General features: G+C 43.2%; 1 protein-coding gene across 1 annotated transcript in view; it reads left to right on the top strand.

Moving 5' to 3' along the window:
* The window catches only part of sulf1 (sulfatase 1), a 416,345-nt gene that overhangs the window by 341,277 nt on the left and 55,919 nt on the right, over nucleotides 1-19,149 (top strand). Inside the window, exon 13 of the mRNA XM_080194115.1 lies at nucleotides 1,660-1,789. Within this exon, the coding sequence (XP_080050241.1) occupies nucleotides 1,660-1,789 (130 nt within the window). The remainder of the gene's footprint in view (nucleotides 1-1,659; nucleotides 1,790-19,149) is intronic.

The raw sequence follows: 19,149 nt of genomic DNA, 5'->3' as shown, positions 1-19,149 counted from the left end.
TTAGTTTCCCTGTGCACGTGTGGGACGTAGACCTAGTCTGGGGTGTCCCTTTGAAAACAAGAAAGGCACACAGGCTAATGGCTAAATTAAATCATCGTGGCCAGTTGGAGTACACAATTCAGAAATACACAAACACTTATCGTTTCAAATTTGATTACAAGTAATCAGCAAATACCAGTTGAGGCATAGGAGTTATCTCTATATACTCACAGTTATTGATTAAGGTTACATCATGCATATGAAAGGGTATAGTGTCCAGTTATAACTTCTGCATGTCATATCATCAAGCAATGACAGCTATATGTCTGATCAATGGTATATCAACCTCCTCTTCCATTGTTCCTTGTTCTAATGAGCTGCAGCTGCACATTGTTCAATTAAATGGTCATCGACTCTTGTCTGGGTCTGCCTAATTCAAGACCAGCCGTTTGTACGTAGTTTCCCTGCGTGATTGAGATTCAGCTTGCAGCTTATGTGATTCCTAAACCTGTGTGATTATTAACCCTTTCAAAAGCGCTGGATCAAACAATGAGGTGCTGTTTCTCAAGCTCACAGTGGGCTTTGTTGGAACACTGCTGAGGTTAAGGAAAGAGAGGACAAAGTGGGACTAAGAATTAAAATGACAGTTGACCAGAAGCTTTGGATCATGCTTGCAAACCAAAAGGCAGTTTCCTGCAAAGCAGCCACCTAGTCTGCATTTGGGGGTTTCTTCATTGTGAGCAGTGATTACAGTCTAGAGGATTGAAAGAACTACAAAGAGTGTCTGGGGGTCCTGCACTGTAGTGGGGAGGAGCTGAAAGGGTAGATATTATATTCCCTGCACAGGTATGAGAAGGTGCCTTGGAAAGGGAGTGGATGTTGGAGGGTGATACAGGAGCGGACCAGCATGTCTTAGAGGGAATGATCCTTTTGGAGTGCTGAATGGAAGAGGGAAAGATGTGTTTGGTAATGGATGTAGTGGAAGTGGAGGAACTGTTGACTGGAGAGGCTGGTGGCTAGAAGACTGAGAGCACACGGAAGACTGCAATGGTTCTGGGAGGAATGGAAAAGGGTGAGGAGAGAAGTACAGGAAATGGGACAAACGTGGTCTGCAATTCATGATGATCAAGGGGAGTAGGGTAATCCTCTGAGGAAAAAGGAAGACATATCAGAAACATTAGTATAGAAGGTGGCATCATCAGATCTGACATAACTAAGTAGTCTGGGAAAATGGCATAGTCAGTGTGGGAAGAGTTAGGAATACGGAAGGAGGTAGAGGGGAATGTAGTCAAGCTAGTTGCTTCCTGGCGGCATTGTGCTGAAGATAATGGAGATGGCAGAGGATGGAGCTTTGAATGTGCAGTCAGCGGGTGTGAAGATGTTCTTTTCTGTGCTGGATAATGTTTGAGTAAATATAGCAGTGAGTGACTTCATTAACACAGCAGGTGAAAATAGTGAAGGAGGAAAAGTTACTGTGATGTTTGTCGTTAAACATTCCTTTGCAGGCAAACATAAATGTGGCTTTTGAGGGAACCTTGTAAATCTTCATTCATCACTGTCCGAAAGCAAGCAATTGAAATCGCACTGGAGTAAATGGGCAGTGTCTTAGAATAAGGACTGTAACAAAACTACATAGTTTTCCAGTTTACCAGAAAATATTGTTGTTCCTTTTCTCCCCAGCAAATTGCTCCGTAAGAAAGAAGAGGGAGCCAGTGATGCACAACAAACCAATTACCTACCTAAATATGAACGAGTAAAAGAAGTGTGCCAACAGGCAAAGTACCAGACAGCCTGTGAACAACCTGGGCAGGTAAATGAGCTTAACAACTGAACTTAACCATAAATTCACTTTTTTTTACAACTAAGTCATTCTGTGGCTTAATACTAGCAACAAACGAAATGTATTAAGTTGCAGTGGAAACCAAAACATGACCAACTAGCTGTAAGAAACGAGGTGAAGAAGGTCAAGCATTATCAACATCAATGGCAGAAATCAATTTGTTGACTTCTTTTGAAGCTGCACTGTTTCATGTCCATTGCTCAGTGATAACAAGAGTCACACAGCTATTGTTTGCCAATTTGTCAAAGTTTAAAGTTGTTTAATACAGATAAATTAACTACAAAGGGCAGGTTGCAAGCTTAATTATAGCTGCAATCACTTGATGCTATTGCTGCCAATCCCCAAAGCACACCCTGCAAACAATGGGTCTCCAGGGACCTGGAAGGCTTGATGGAAAACAATATTCCACCAGCAAAAATGTAATTATGTTGTATTCTTTGAGAATGATTCCTGTGAGAATTTTGATTTTCCCATGACAAACATGAGCATTTATTGTAGGTAGATAATTCAGTGTAAAATTATGACAGGGATTCATTTATTTGGATTAATTTATTTTTCCCAGATTAGCAGCAGGCCTTGTTTTTTGCTAGTTAAGATGGACATCAAGATTCCATAGAGTTTATTGAAAGATTAACCAAGATTTCCCATTGCCTGGGCCAAAATTGAGGGGTGGCATGATGACACTGCTGCCTCACAGTGTAGGGCCCCAATTTTAGTTCTGGCCTTGGGTAACTGTGGGGTAGGCTGGAGTGTGACTGTCCCCCCCCACCCCAACAGCTGCCCTACTTGACCAAAGGAGCAGCACTAATTGGTTTAAGGTGAGACTTCCACCCCTTTCTCAGGAGGAAGTCCCACCTTGGAGAATGGCTATCCAGTAGGATAACTGACAGTTCTGTAGACCCAGCAGCATCAGCTGGGAGCAGCGGCCACTGCTGGGACTGTCCCATCACACTGATTGTAGGGGATTCACCAAAGAGGTCCCCTCTACTGTCCCACGAAGCTACAGGGCACCCTGACAGGCTTGGGCCTCCCCCCACTGTAGGTGAAATATTCACCCCGATTAATTGGCTACTTAAGGACCTAAATATTCTAAGGGCGGACGGGGCTCCCCCACTCCGCCCCCTCAGTAAAATTTCATACAGGCCGGGGGCAGACAATGGGAAGGCATGATCCTCTGACCTTCAAATCTGCTGGTGGGAGAGTATACTATTTTTTACTGTCCCTTTAATTTTCCGGCTTCTTTCCTATCTGGCAGCTGAACACACTCTGAGTTTTAGCCCGGCCTAATCTGATTGTTCAGACCAACACTAAATTATTCAATAGCTGGATTGTTAATTACTTAGTAGCATGTCAGAAAGCTCAGTCTGTGTGCTGAATTCACATATATCTAGAGTTCAGCAAGGTGCTTATCATTTCAGCATGAATTGAAGGTGTAATGAATAATGTTTTTAAGCATAAATTCTTTTAACTGAACGTGTTGTTCTAAGCCACATAGGGACGTCCAAATAATGGAACATATATTACAAGAATTTAGAACTCTCACAGTTCAGTTTTGTTGATTTATTTGGAGAGATATATCCAGTTCATTTAATCTTTGGGTCAATTATTTTTCTCACAGTATTTAAGCAATGCTTATCTTTTGATTGTTAGATATTCTGATATTATTTTTGTCAGTGTTGTTTGACTAATGCTGTCTCAGTCAGTCTGTTAATCCTTTCCCATGCCTTTTTTTTTGTTCATTGATTTCCTTCCCTTTTAAATGTTATTGTTGTTCTGTTTCCATGACTGTTTCTAGCAGGGCATTCATTTTCTTAACACTTTGTGCAAAAGTATCTTTTCCTTTTAATCTGTTAGTGATCATCTTAAACGTATGCATTCTACTTGGCGGTTGGTGACTAGTGGGGTGCCCCAGGGGTCGGTGCTGGGGCCTCAGCTATTTACCATTTATATAGATGATCTGGAGGAGGGAACCGAGTGTAGGGTGTCGAAATTTGCTGATGACACCAAGATTGGGGGAAAGGCAAATTGTGCGGAGGGTGTGGAGAGTCTGCAGAAGGATCTAGATAGGCTGGGCGAATGGGCCAGGAAATGGCAAATGGAATTTAATGTTGGCAAGTGTGAGGTGGTCCACTTTGGTAGGAAGAATGGTAGGAAGGACTATTACTTACGTGGCGAAAAACTGCAGCAGGCGACGGTGCAGAGGGACCTCGGGGTCCTTGTGCATGAGTCGCAAAAACCCAGCCTGCAGGTGCAGCAGGTGGTCAGGAAGGCGAATGGGATGCTGGCCTTCATAGCGAGGGGGATTGAATATAAAAGTAGGGAGGTCTTGCTGCAGCTGTATAGGGCATTGGTGAGGCCGCAGCTGGAGTACTGTGTGCAGTTTTGGGCGCCGCACCTGCGCAAGGATATTTTGGCCTTGGAGGGAGTGCAGAGGAGGTTTACTAGGCTGATACCGGAGTTGAGGGGGTTGAGCTATGAGGAGAGGCTGAATAAACTAGGCTTGTACTCGTTAGAGTTTAGAAGAATGAGGGGAGATCTCATTGAGACGTATAAGATGATGAATGGGATGGATAGGATAGAGGTGGAAAGACTCTTCCCGCTCAAAAAAGACAGTAGGACTAGGGGGCACAGCCTCAAGATAAAGGGGGGGCAGTTCAGAACGGAGTTGAGGAGGAACTTCTTCACTCAAAGGGTGGTGAATCTCTGGAATTCTCTGCCCGTTGAAGTGGTGGAGGCTGCCTCGCTAAATATTTTTAAGAAGCGGGTTGATGGGTTTTTGATAAGAGAGGGGATTAAGGGTTATGGGGAGAGGGCGGGAAAGTGGAACTGAGCCACGACAGATCAGCCATGATCTTATTGAATGGCGGGGCAGGCTCGAAGGGCCAGATGGCCTACTCCTGCTCCTATTTCTTATGTTCTTATGTTCTTATGTTCTTACTTACTGACACGTTAACCGCCAAATGGTTTTCCTTCATTTACCATATAATTTTAAATATGTATTTAAGTAAAGTTAAAGTTTATTTATTAGTCACAAGTAGGCTTAAATTAACACTGCAATGAAGTTACTGTGAAAATCCCCTGGTGGCCTCAGTCCGGCACCTGTTCAAGTACACTGAGGGGGAATTTAGCGTGGCTAATGCACCTAACATTGGTTTATTGGTAGGGGGATTGAATTTAGGAGTCGTAGCGTCATGTTGCAACTGTACACAACTCTGGTGCGGCCGTACTTGGATTACTGTGTGCAGTTCTGGTCCCCACATTACAGGAAGGATATGGAGGCTTTGGAGAGGGTGCAGAGGAGGTTTACCAGGATGTTGCCTGGTATGGAGGGGAGGTCCTATGAGGAGAGACTGAGGGATTTGGGGTTGTTTTCGCTGGAAAGAAGGCGGCTAAGAGGGGATCTTATTGAAACATATAAGATGATTAGAGGTTTAGATAGGGTGGACAGTGATAGCCTTTTTCCTCAGATGGAGAAAGCTAGCACGAGGGGGCATGGCTTTAAATTAAGGGGGGGTAGTTATAGGACGGATGTCAGGGGTAGGTTCTTTACCCAGAGGGTGGTGGGGGATTGGAATGCCCTGCCTGCTGCGGTTGTAAATGTGCCTAGTTTGGGGACGTTTAAGAGATCCGTGGATAGGTTTATGGATGAAAAGGGATTGGTTTAGGTTAGTGGGTCATTGTTTTTTAACTGGTCGGCGCAACATCGTGGGCCGAAGGGCCTGTTCAGCGCTGTAATGTTCTATGTTCTAACCCGTACATCTTTGGACTGTGGGAGGAAACCGGAGCACCTGGAGGAAACCCACACAGACTCGGAGAATGTGAAGACTCCACACAGACAGTGTCCCTGGTGCTGTGAGACAGCAGTGCCACTGACTTTCTTTTAATATGCTTTGTTTGAATGAAAAGATCAGTTTCTCGTCACAGCAAGCATCCTGCTCTCACCGTAGTGAATCTCTCCTATGATTTCTGTTCCAACTAAGGCCTCCAGAACTGTGCTTAAATATTCTAACTGCAGACATACAAATGATTTCTAATGGTTCAGCATAATTTTCTCTGCTTTTGGGACTTCTTGAAATCGGCAGTAATCACTTCAAAACGTGGTGGAAAAGTTTACCAACAATTAGCTCTGATACTGTGCCCACAGACACTTTACTCAGGGCCTTCTGCTGAAGAAGCAAGTTCATGGTTTAGGAGTTGTTTAAAATGTTCCTTCTAGTGACGATAGATGGCGTGGTCATCCTTAAGAAACAAAACACCATCCTGTGAGCAATGGGGAATTTGTCAGGCTGATCTGAGCCTATATGGTTTCAAACAAGCTTTGAATGTCACAATGATCAACTCATTGTTGGGTCTCTCAGGATTGCACCACAGAGTGGGAATAGGCCAGTGGATTATGAATTGCCATTCCCTCCCTCCCTCCCACCCTCCCTCCCTCCCTCCCTCCCTCCCACCCACCTCCCCCCGACAGCAAGTATTCATTTCTGGCCAGGAAAGGGCTGTGGAAAGTGGCTCTATACTATCAATTTTGTATGTCTGCATGTTGGAAGTTGCAATATAGTATTTTCTAGCTTTAATAACAACCTATCCACTTCAGTCATAAATTAGCAAGTAGTTTATATTAGGATGTTCCCTGTTTACAGAGACCAACATAAATCAATCCCAAAGGTGATCACATTCATGTTGTAATCTGGTAAAACAAGTGATAATACAGTCAGGCATTTCAATGCAGAAAGTAAGCAGATTTTTTTTGCACCGATTCATAATTGCCTACTTTATTACTTTCCTTCCTATGACCTACAAACACCAGTGTGTTTAGCTACACAAAGTGCCTGAATGCTTCCATTATAAAAGGATTATTCCCAAAATATTGCACTCCTATGGTTCTCTGTAGCACAGTAATTTTCTGCACAATTCTGTGCAAGTCCTTGCGTCACATGATTGATATATGATGTGCTGTTTGCAATATCTCAGTTCCCTGTTGTTGACCTGGGGGAAAAAAAAACAACGCATTCAGGTAAGAAAATACTTTATATTGAAATTGATGAATATTTTGATCCAGTTAGGGACCAGTAACTTTTTGGTTAACATATGTAAAGTTTGAAATCCCAGTGACCCATTTTTTAATTCCTCTGGCCACAGAGGACTGGAGGACAGCTAATGTAGTTCCACTTTAAGGAGGGTGGTAGAGGCAATCCAAGAAATTACAGACATGTGATTGGTAGGGAAACTAGTGGAGAAAGCTCTGAAAGAGAGAAGTAATCTCTACTTGGAAAGGTGTGGGTTAATTAGAGATAGTCGGCATGGCTTTGTCAGAGGAATGTCATGCCTAATAAATTTGATAGAGCTTTTCAAAAATGTGATCAAGTCTGTGGATGAGAGAAGTGCAGTTGATGTGTTATACATGAATTTTAGCAAAGCCTTTGACAACCAATCTCCCACGTGGGAACTTGAGAAGGTTGAAGCATTTGGAATTCAGGGAAACTTGGCAAAATGGATCTGAAACTGTAATAGGACAGTAAAAAGTTGTGGTAGAAGACTGTGTTAGTGAGTGGAGGCCAGTGTCCAGTGAGTACTATAATGCACAATGCAGGCACCCTTATTGTTTGTTATATACATTAGTGATATAGATTATATGTGGGAGGAATGATAAGCAAGTTTGCCAATAACACCAAGATTGATAGGGTGCTTAATAGTGAAGAAGGTGGTCGTAGGTTACAAGAAGATGCAGGTCACTTGGTCAGATGGGCAGAGTCAGATGGTATTTAACCCTGATAATTGTCATGTAATGCACTGTGGAAACAGTAACAAGACAAGGTAAGAGAGTATTTAATGAATGGCATTAAATACTCAAAAGTCATTCTAATCAGACTGCCTCAAGCCCTGCTCAACTCTCAATGATTTAATCTTTTCTCCATGAGCTTCACAAAACTGCATTACTGCTTCTAATTGCCAGCACAATGTCAGCTGTTTCACACACTACTAACTTCACCCAGTTGGCATTGCCCTGGGTTTCTCCAAACCCCCATCTCCTACCAGCACCAAACTATAAATGGCTTCTCCAAGCCCCAGCTGGCTACAGCATGAAACCAACAACCTTGCACCACCACCTCAGCTCCCCAGGTCTTCTCCTGAGCCCTAATTGCATGGAACAGCTACCTCAGCTTCTGAGTTACAAACCACACTCTGTCCAATCTAGTTGTTCTGGGCTCAAGCAGAGCAGAAAAGATGAAAAATGAGAGCATATGAAATAAAATTCTTCAAATGCCAACTTTCATGGGAGCCAAGGAGGACCACCAGCAAATGAATGTTAAGTTAGTGATGAAAATGGGTTTGGATATTCTTCAAATACGGTAAATAAAGTGGCAAGAGAGGAGCAATCAGCTACACGCTAGTTATTTACACAAACGTGCAAGTTTTGGCGCAATACCCACCAGTGACCAAATGACATCAATGGCTTTCAGAGCTATTGCCAATTATACATTGCAATCACAAATTTATCATTGGGCAATAAGATCAAAAATTATAGTGATGCATTTAGCTAAAAATCTACTGCTGTGCATCACAGAAAAGGTTAATTCTGAGAATTATTTAATGAACTTCACATCAATTGGACAAAGATGCCACATGGTAAAAGGCAAGATCAGGACTGCTGTCTGGAATCATTTTTATATACAGTGATCAGAATTTGAAATTGTCTTGATTACCAAACAATTCTTCCCTTTCACTTTCCTCTGACCTCAATCCTTCTTCCAATTTCATCCTTTTGGGCCTTCACCTCTGACCCTGATCAGTGATCGTAGAATCACAGAATCCCTATAAGTACAGAAAGAGACTATTTGGCCTATCACAATACCAACAAGGCCCTATCCCCATAACCCACTTAGTTACTCTGCTATTCCTCTGACACTATGGGGCAGTTTAGGATGTCTAATCAACCTAACCTGCACATCGTTGGATTGTGGGAGGAAACTGGAGCACTTGGAAGAAATCCACGCAGACATGGGGAAAACTTGCAAACTCCATACGGACAGTCAGCAATCAAGCCCCAGTCCCTGGTGCTGAGAGGCAGTAGTGCTAACTACTATGCTATGTCACCCCATGGGAAGATCAGCAAGGGCTTCAGCTTAATCATTTCCTTACATCCCCACCTCAATTAACTTTTGGCATGACACAATGTTGAGAACGTATTCTGTCCTTTCCATCTCTTTAACCACTTCTTTGGCTAGGAGTTCTCTAACTATGTCATTCTTCCATATTCAGAATTCTACCTGGAAACCTTCTTCTACTGTCCTACTCTTACTATATTATTCCATTGGTAACATCTCATTGGGAATTACTCCAATCTGTCTCCTGCTGAACTTGCTGTGTTTGGTTCTGTCTGGTCTAATCCTAACATCATCTTTAAACTCATCGCAAAGTTGATCTTGTTGTTGTTTGGCTTACTGACCTTTACCTAGCAGAGGCCAAGCTCCAACTCTTTGACACCCATTCCTACCTTATTCCCAGACCCTACCACTGGACTTCAAACCATTGTTTCCAAGAATGTTACTGATCTCATCTTCTCTGAGGATCTTCCCTTCATGATAGACAACATCATCCCTTCTTCTCTTAAGGCCAAAACATTGATTTTTCGGGAAGAAGTTGGAGCGAAAGGATCCAGCTGTTGAGTCAGCAACCAGCCATGATCATAACAAATGGTGGAGCAGGCCATTAATTTTACTTTAACACCAATCAGAATCAATGCCAATTAACTGAGAGTTAACAGGCACATGGTACTTAATGGTTGGGTAAATTGGAATTAATAGTTGATGGGCCTTTTGCAACCACAAGTACCTGCATCACCCCCTTCACTAACCTGGCATCATGTGTAACCTGTGTTCCCAGCTTCATTGATTTGGCCAGTATGCCTGCCAATCACATTCACCGGTAGGCATATTCCATCCAAGGTCCCATGATACTGTTAACACCAACAAGGTACTTGGCTGTGAGCTCTCTGTCACTTGGGTCACATTGATCTTGACGACATAGCTTTCCAGAATTCTTTTCAACCAACCAACCTTGTTCATGATCTGATCCTCTGATTGCATCCTGTGATGCAAACTTTCAGCTCTTTCACATTCCAGAGCTATTTGCACCACTTTTTAGCATTCAGTCCCTTTTAACTCACTCACTGCTTTCTCAAGAGCTTCTGGCATTCCATTTTTCCTCTGATGTCAAACAGAAAGCCAATGTTTTCAGAGTGCTTTCTGCTGGCTTCTCCTCACATGAATCCTGTATTTCTCTTTCTGTCTCTGTTTTTTCTTTGTATCTGCATCTCTGTGCTGATCAATTTCATCACCTAGCTTTCCTGCTTGTAGCTTTTCTTTATGTATGGACATAAGGCTTCCGGTCTTAACTTTCTTCCTGTTCATACTGGCTCCAAGTCAAGGGTCACCAAATCACATGGAACAATATTTTTTATTATCCGAAACCTCTACAATTGATGAAACACTTGAAAGTCCCTTTCAAATATTCTTAAAAATACTCTCAGGCTCCATGGATGGTCCCTGAAGGTAGTACGACAAGTGGAAAAAGTGGTTAAGAAAGCACATGGTATGCTTGCCTTTATTAGCTGAAGTATAGAGTTTGAAGAGCAGGGAGGTTATGCTGGAATTATTTAAAATGTTGGTTAGGCTGCAGCTAGAGTGTTGTATCCAGTTCTGGAATGCACATTATAGAAAGATGTGATAGGACTGGAAAGGAAATTTATCAGGATGTTGCCTAGGCTAGGGAGTTTTAGTTATGAAGAGAGATTGGATAAACTGGGATTGTTTTCCTTGGAGCATAGCAGACTGAGGGGGACATGATTGAGATGTATAAAATTATGAAGGGCATTGATAGGGTAGACAAGAAGAAACTTTCCAGGTGGTGGAGGGATCAATGACCAGGAAACATCAATTGAAGGGAGGGGGCAGGAGGTATAGAGGGAATGTGAGGAAAAACGTTTTCACCCGAAGGGACTATGGAACTCGCTGCCTGAAGGGAGATAGAGACCCTCATTACATTTAAGAAGTATTTAGATATGCATTTGTGATGCCAAGGCGTACAAGGCAATGGACCAAGTGCTGGAAAATGGGATTAAAATAGTTGGACGGTTTGTCTTTGATGGGTGCAGATACGATGTGCCAAAGGGCCTTTTTCTGTGCTGCAGACATCTGACATTTAAAAAAAATTGCCGTTTTTTCCTTACTGTACTGCTTCCAGGTCAAAGGTCATCATATAAACCTTCTCTCATGTTCTGCCTGCTTCCCCCCTGCCTCCTCTGCCTTGCCTATATATTATATTACATTTTTAACTTCTGCTGAAAGAACATTGACTTCTGTTTCTCTCACTACAGATGTTGACTAACATGTTGAGTATTTCCAGCATTTTCTGTTTTTATTTCAGAGTTCCATCATGTGCAGTATTTTTATACATGACAAGTCTTCAGGGTTGGTTAGGGGAAAGCAAAATTTCTAAAGTCATTCCAGAGATAGTTGAACACTGATGCAGAATTATTCCCTAAGGACGGATAAGTTGGGAAGGCCGAGTGGCCTATCACAATTGTACTTGACCTTGTCATGAAGCACACTAAAACTACAGATCTTCTCTGATGTATTAATTAACCTTGAAAAGTTTCATTTATTTCACTGGGGGAAATGTAGGAGTGGTGGTGATGTCACAAAGCTAGTAATTCAAAGACCCCAGCTAATTCTCTGGGGACACTATTCACAGCCCATCACGACCACTGGTAAAATTTGAATTCAATTAATATATCTGAAATATAAAGCTTATCTCAATGATGGTGACCACGACAACTATTCGCAATTGTTGTAAAACCCCATCTGGTTCCCTAATTAACTTTAGGCAAGGATTGGATAGACTGCTGCCCTTACCTGGTCTGGTGATTGTGATTCCAGACCCACAGTGATGCGGTTGATTCTTAACTGCTCTCTGTAATGACCAACCAAGCCACTCAGTACAAGGGCAATTAGGGATGGGCAACAAATGTTGGCCTTGCCAGTCACCCTTGCATTTCCAAAACAAGCGAACAAAATAAGTTGATTAACTTATGGATGAAGGCCCTCAATATTCTACGTCAATATTTCAGATTGCGGTATGTAGTGCCATCAGCCACTACCAGTGCAGACCATCTGGTATACCTTGCTGGGGAGCCACTCTGTGGGTGTTCCCTGCATGCACCAGAAGCCCCCTGACAGGTGCTGTCATGACAACCAGCCTGACTGATTTCCCATTCCATTTGCAAACGTGGACCACACCACACAGATTCATAAAACAAATTAACTTGTTACTGCATCCAGCTGCAACAGGGGACAGGGTTAGCATTGTTTAATTGGCCTGGTCCCCAGCTTGCAGGCAAAGTAATATTGAATAACTAAATCTATGACCTCCTCCCCCGAGAGCTGCTGTGGCTGTCAGCAGTTCTTGGATGTCTGAAGTCAGAAAGAAAAATGTTGGGAGTAAGGTGGGTTGGAAATTAAGACGTGCTTGGTCACACTATCAGACATGCCAGGTTGCACAATAAGGGAGTTGAGAAAAGGCATAAGACAGGGACAGATCGTCACTCTCAATATTCACAGCAGATGCCACCGGCAGTGTTGTAGATAACTCCTGATGTGGAACACTAGCTTCTCCGCAGAGCTCAGGTAATGCAGGCACCCTTCCATCCCACTAGTTTTGCTCTGTTCCTGGCAATTATGGACAGCCCATTCCTGAAAGTTAGAAGAACGTTAGTGTTAGTGGTGCACTGTGTTCAACTGATGCTCCTGCCTTGCATGACTAACTGGGTGTGAGGCTAGTATCATTCTAGTTCATTTGAAGGTGAATTGGAATACCTAGACGTTAGGCATGAGTCCTGAATATCAGAGAATCCCAATGAATAAGTGATAAGGAGGTGGAACATTGAACAGCGAGGGAGGTTGTTGGTGTGGTGATTAGATGTCATGTGAAGGTGCATTCACTGATATTAACCACCCGTGTGAGTTGATTAAAGATTTTTATGGCACTGCAGACAGGTCGCTGGGTCCAAATTCTGGGGTTTGATCTTTCCATTCACCTGCTCCTGTTCCATCTGAGGGTGACCCTTGAACCTTGAGGATCTTCTGGCAGCTTCTGTATCCCCACCCCTCTCCCCCCAACCCCCATGTATGCACACAACACCTTCCTACCTGCAGAAATCCAGCCTCTGCCATCACTAAGGCCTGCAGTGCTGAATCTGTGACTCCCAAGACCTGTTCATTTCCATGTTGCTCCATTTGTGTAGCTCCCTAGTGTTGGTAGAGGTAGTCAGCAGAAGCTTCCTTCCACTGAGTGCAGTTCCCCTTTAAAAGGGACAGACTGTCTTTAAGCAGAGCAGGATGCCTGTACTATGTGTTCCCTGCAAGTACTGCTTGGCTTCCTGCTGAGTGCTGAGGCAGCCAGCAGCATGGGCCTAACATGGACCAACATTACAATCTTGTAGATGAGGAGACTGCATCAAATTTGCATGTTGCTCCCTCCACGGCAAAGTGCATACCATGATTTGCAATCCCCACACCCAAAAATGGTATAGACCAATGCTTAGCAAAGAATGGAAAAAATAATGATTGATGCTTCAAGATTGGATTTACAGTGCCAATCACATCAGCCACTAAACTACTTCTGATGGATAATAAAAGGTAAAGCACTTTGCGAAAGTTCCCAATCAGCAAGTATAACATCTGTTGTAGTACAAAAATCTCCCAGCTGCCAACACAAACGCTGTTTCAGAGGAATGTTCAGAACTCAATGTTTCAGGAACTGAGCCAATACTCCCTATTGAGGTGATAACACCCCTTCAAATATACAAGGCCGACCTGGTCCTTTTCAGGAAGTTCTCCTTGGTGAAATGGTAAAAGAAATATGTTGATGTAGCTGATGGATTATGTCAGAGTTGGGGAAGTATCGAGGAATGTCTGAAGGCTCAGTGTTGGACCAATACTGCTCATTTATGGAAATAATGTAGATTTGGAAACTGAAATGGAAAATGGTCAAATTTGCAGATTACATCGAACTAAGAGAGTCAGTAGAAGGAGGCACATCAGGACTACAGAATGAGTTGGATAAAATATTTAAGTGGGTGCATGAAATTTAAGTAAAATGCAGGAAAAAAAATTGCCGTACGAATGGTGGTTAAGTAATTGTAGACAAAACCAACAAAGGCTTAGAAGTTTATTGAGGCTTGTGATCAACATATTGAACCAATGAGCTGTAAATAACAAAGTCAATAAAATGTTGCACTATATTGCCAAGACAATAGATTAGAAACCAGTGATAATTGTGACCAGACCATAGAGTGTTGAGCACTGTGCCCTTTTCTACTGTTTAAGACATAAGGATGGCATTCAAATGCTAGAGACAGTGTAGAAGAATCATGTGGCTGCTCCCCAGGGGATAAAATTGGTCTTAGGCCATCGCTGCAATTGTGGGGTGTCTATAATCTTCCCAGATGAATGAATTAAGATGGACCAAATGTCTTTCCTTGTCTATAATCATCTTAGGAAATTATTGTTGTTTTCAGAGGAAATTTCAAATGGAGGGAGACCTGAGGCTGTTAGTTAATACACTTTACAACAACTTACAATGATTTTATTTTGGGCTGAGTGATCCAGGCCACCCTGTAAATTCTACCCATGATTGAATTAGCAGATCCTACATCTACTGACAATACCTGTGAGTTTGAGAGAGGATGTTAAATTAGAAGGTACCTGAGAATATTAATTAAGTTATTGGTTAGGAATTAGCTGGGAGGTATGCAACAGAAAGTAGAAATAAAGAGACGGCACAGTAGCACAGTGGTTACACTGCTGCCTCACAGCGCCAGGGACCAAGGTTCAATTCCGGCCTCGAGTGAGTGTGTGGAGTTTGCACATTCTCCCCATGTCTGCGTGGGTTTCCTCTGGGTACTCCGGTTTCCTCCAGTTTCCTCCAACAGTCCAAAGATGTGCAGGTTAGGCGGATTGGCCATGTTAAATTGCCCCTTAGTGTCCCAAGATGTATAAATTAGGGGGATTAGTGGGGTTATGGGGAACAGGTCTGGGTGAGATTGCCCCTTTGTGTCAGGGCGATGACATGGAGTTACAAGGGTAGGGCCTGGATATGATTGTTGTCAGTACAATCTCAATAGGCCAAATGGCCTCCTTCTGCACTGTGGGGATTCTATGAATTCAATGAATAGAATGTATTATTGACTGGATGTTCCTCAGGGTTCCCTACTGTGCCACAGCATATAATTCTATGCATCAAGAACTTCATTAAGGGAAGAGAAAATATTAAATCTAAATCTGCAGTTGACAGTAAGCTAAGAGGCAGAGTGGTCTTAGTGGTCGGGAGCAGGATCTTACCGAGGGATATGGACAGATTGTGAGTAATCAAAACAATTGCAGATGGACTTCTTTGATCCATTTCAGATCCAATAAAGAGAGAATATTTGTTGAGGGATGCTGTGAAAGAGCAAAGGAATTTGGAAGTCAGGTATACAAATTGCTGGTGCACAGGTACAAATAGTAATCAAAAAGACAAGTGAAATGTTGATCTTTATCTCAACCGGGGCTGCGAATATGAAGAGGAGGAATTTATACTTCAGTTGAATTAAGTTATATCTCATCTGGAGTACTCTGTGTAGTTCTGGGCACAGGCCACAGAAAGGATGTATTGGTGATGGAGGACATATAGCATAGATCCACCAGAATAACACTGACTCTTAAAGTGTTAAATTCTTAGGATAATTTATAGAAACCTATCCAGTATTTTCATGAGTTTACAATGTTGAGACATAAGCCAATACAAGTATTTAATATGTGATGGGATTTGATTGAGCACAGGAACTATTAACCCTGATGGAAGGATCCAGAATAAAGGGACACAACCCTATAGAGACAGGCCAAAGCAAGCAGCTGGCTTGAACTTTCTCCTACATAAAGTAGTGGATACAGGGTCAATTAACACTTTCAAGACTGATAGATTTTTTGTCAGATAAAGGCATCAAAATTAAGTGTAAAAATACGAAGTTATATAGCAACATTGAATAAATCAATACAGATTAGAATAGGCTAGGGAATGATCCTCAGCAGTTAAATGCATTGACACTTTTCTGGACACAGTCAACATTTTGAGGGGTATTTGAAACTACCAGGTCTGGTGGTTTCTGTCCAAGCTGACCTGGTAGAAAGCTGACAGGAACCCTCCAGCTTCCACCTTTAACCTGGGTGTGCTCTTCAGTGGGTGGGAATTCCCCCATAGTGGGTCTGACATTTAAATATGTCAAATTGTCAACAGTTGCAATGTTAACCAAGGATTCTGTCACTAAATCTGTGCACAAGTTTCCCGATCTTCCTGGAATTTTCACAGAAAGCAACTGGCCCAGACGAGCACTCAGGTCCTGCACGGACCAGCTGGTGGGGGGTATTCGCAGACATCTTCAGCCTCTCTACACCAATCTGAGGTCCCGGCCTGCTTCAAAAAGATGACCATCATCCCAGTACCAAAGAAAAGCCAGACAAAAGCTAGACAATTAATGACTATTGGCCGGTGGCTCTGATATCCATCATTATGAAGTACTTTGAAAGGGTAATCATGGCACGAATTAATTCCAGCCTCTCAGATTGCCTGATCCACTACAGTTTGCCTACCGCCACGACAGGTGCATAGCAGGCGCCATCTCCCTGGCTCGACACTGAACTCTGAATAACAAAGACACCTATGTCAGACTCTTATTCATAAACTACAGCTCAGCCTTTAACACCATTATTCCTATAAGACTCATCTCCAAACTTTGTTGCATGGAGGCTCAGCTCCTCCCTTTCCTCACCCACAGACCGCAGTCAGTAAGGATGGGCAAACAACACCACCTCCATGATCATTGTCAACATCGGTGCTCATCAAGGCTGTGTCCTCAGCCCCCTGCTATACCCCCTATATACTTAAGACTGTGTGGCCAAATTCCCCTCCAATTCAATTTTCAAGTTTGTTGATACCACCGTAATGGGTAGGATCTCAAACAATGACGAGACATAGCACAGGAAAGAGATAAAGAATCTGGTGAACTGGTATGACAACAATAATCTCTCCCTTAATGGCAACAAATTGAAGGAGATATTCATCAACTTCAGGAAGCACAGCGGAGGGCATACTCCCGTCTACTTCAATGGGGACAAAGGAGAAATGGTCGAGAGCTTCAAGTTTCTAGGTGTCCAGAACACCAATAACCTGTCCTGGTCCCTCCTTGCAGAGACTATAGTTAAGAAAGGGCACCAATGCCTCTACTTTCTCAGGATTTGAAGGAAATTTGGCATACGCGTTTTAACTCTTACCAACCTCTACAGATGCACCATAGAAGGTATTCTTTGCAGTTAAAGCTTGGTATAGCTCCTGTTCTGTCCAAGACCACAAGAAACTACAAAGGGTCATGAATGAAGCGCAATCCATCTCGGAAACCAGCCTCCCACCCATTGACATTGTCTACACTTCCTGCTGCCTCGGCAAAGCAGCCAGCGTAATTAAGGACTCAACTTTGGAGATTTTTTAATGACTTTGATCTGTATTTCTCAGCTGTCAACATTCAGATTGGGTGAAATCTATGAATGTCAATCCGCTTTGCACCCCTGAAGTGGTGCCTCAGTCATCTCCTGCTGATTAGATCAGAGAGGACGAGCACAAACCTCCAGTTCGTAGGCAATGATACCCTCAACAGTGGGCATAGAAGTAGAGGATTAGGTTTCTTGATGTGACTGAGCACCAGTGCTTCCAGAGGCATTCCCGTCAAGTGGTCGCTGATATTTCCGGTCTCCTAGAAGACTTTGTGTCTAGCACAGTAAGTAGGCGTGTGTTGCCTACTGCAGTCCAGGTCACTGCAATCCTGAAATTTCTTCACCATCACAGTCTGCTGCTTACAGTTGATGGAAGGCATGTTCACCAGGGCCAGCACTTTCCACGGATATTATTGGTCAGGGCAAGAGGCTCTTCAGATTTGCTGCTCAGGCTGAATTCCCACATGCCCCAACTGCACATCCGTCACCAGCATAGCACCCTCAGATCAGCCTGAAATTGTCACCCAGTCAGGACCTCTGTAGATATTCACAACTCAAAGCAATGTCAGTGAATGGCTCCTGGGAGACTAAGACTAGCCTTTAAAGACCTGGCTGATGCTGGACGTGAGGGGCCCAGGACAGAAACAAACAACAGGAGCACAAGAACTGTCAATGAGCAATCCATTGAGGATGCTAAAGATGCGGTTCGGGTGCCTGGACACATTTGGGACTTCCCTCCACCCAGGGATCCAGCATTATGTTTCTCTGCTGTGACTTGTGGAGATAAGAGGACTGGAACTACAGAAAAAGGAAGTGAAGACCACACTGCATCTTCAGAAGAGGAGGAGCTGGATTTTGTGAAGGAATCTGTGAGATTTTGGCAGTGCCCAGATGTCCAGCTATGCAGAATTTGAGTGTCCCTGCAGCCTCCATTGGGGAATCACCACTGCTTACCTGCCTCTACCAACCCAGCTATCTCTTCTAGCCGCACCACTGATTTTTAAAGTTCTTTCATAGTATGTATGCAGTGCTGGATGGGCCAGCATTTCTTCATCCCTAATTGCCTTTGAGAAGAGGGTGGTGAGCTATCTTCTTGAACCACTGCAGTCCATGTGGTGTCGGTACACCCACAGTGTGGTTAGGAAGGGAGTTCCATGATTTTGACTCATCAACAGTAAAGGAATGGAGATATATTTCCAAATCAGGATGGTGAGTGGCTTGGAGACAATCTTTAAGGTGGTGGTGTTGTATCTACTGCCTTGTTCTTAAAGATCACAAGTTTGGAAGGTGCTGTTAAAGGATGTTTGAGTTGCTACAGTGCACCTTCCACATGGTACAGAGTGTGGTTATTGTGCAGTGGTGGTGATGGCAGGAGTAAATGTTTCAGGTGATGAATGGGGTGCCAGTTAAGTGGGCTGCTTTGTCCTGGATGGTATCAAGCTTCTTGAGTGTTGTTGGAGCTGCACCCATCCAGGCAAGTGGAGCATATTCAATCACACTCCTGATCTGTGCCTAATATATGATGGGCAGGCTTTAGGGAGTGAGGCGGAAATGACTTTCCACAGAGTTTACATTTTCTTATCTGCTCTGGTAGCCACAGTATTAATATTGGATCCATTTCTGTTTCTGGTCAATGGTATCCTGTAGTTTGTTGACAGAGGGAGATTCAGCGATACTAATGCCATTAAATCTCAAGGAGAGATTGTTAGATTCTCCCTCATTGGGGATTGTTTTTGCTTTGCACTT

The sequence above is a fragment of the Carcharhinus amblyrhynchos genome, chromosome 8 (genome assembly GCF_965287045.1).
Source record: "Carcharhinus amblyrhynchos chromosome 8, sCarAmb.v2.hapA, whole genome shotgun sequence".
NCBI classification, from domain to species: domain Eukaryota; kingdom Metazoa; phylum Chordata; class Chondrichthyes; order Carcharhiniformes; family Carcharhinidae; genus Carcharhinus; species Carcharhinus amblyrhynchos.
Note: the sequence above shows the minus strand (reverse complement) of the source record. Positions and strands in the feature narration are given on the sequence as shown.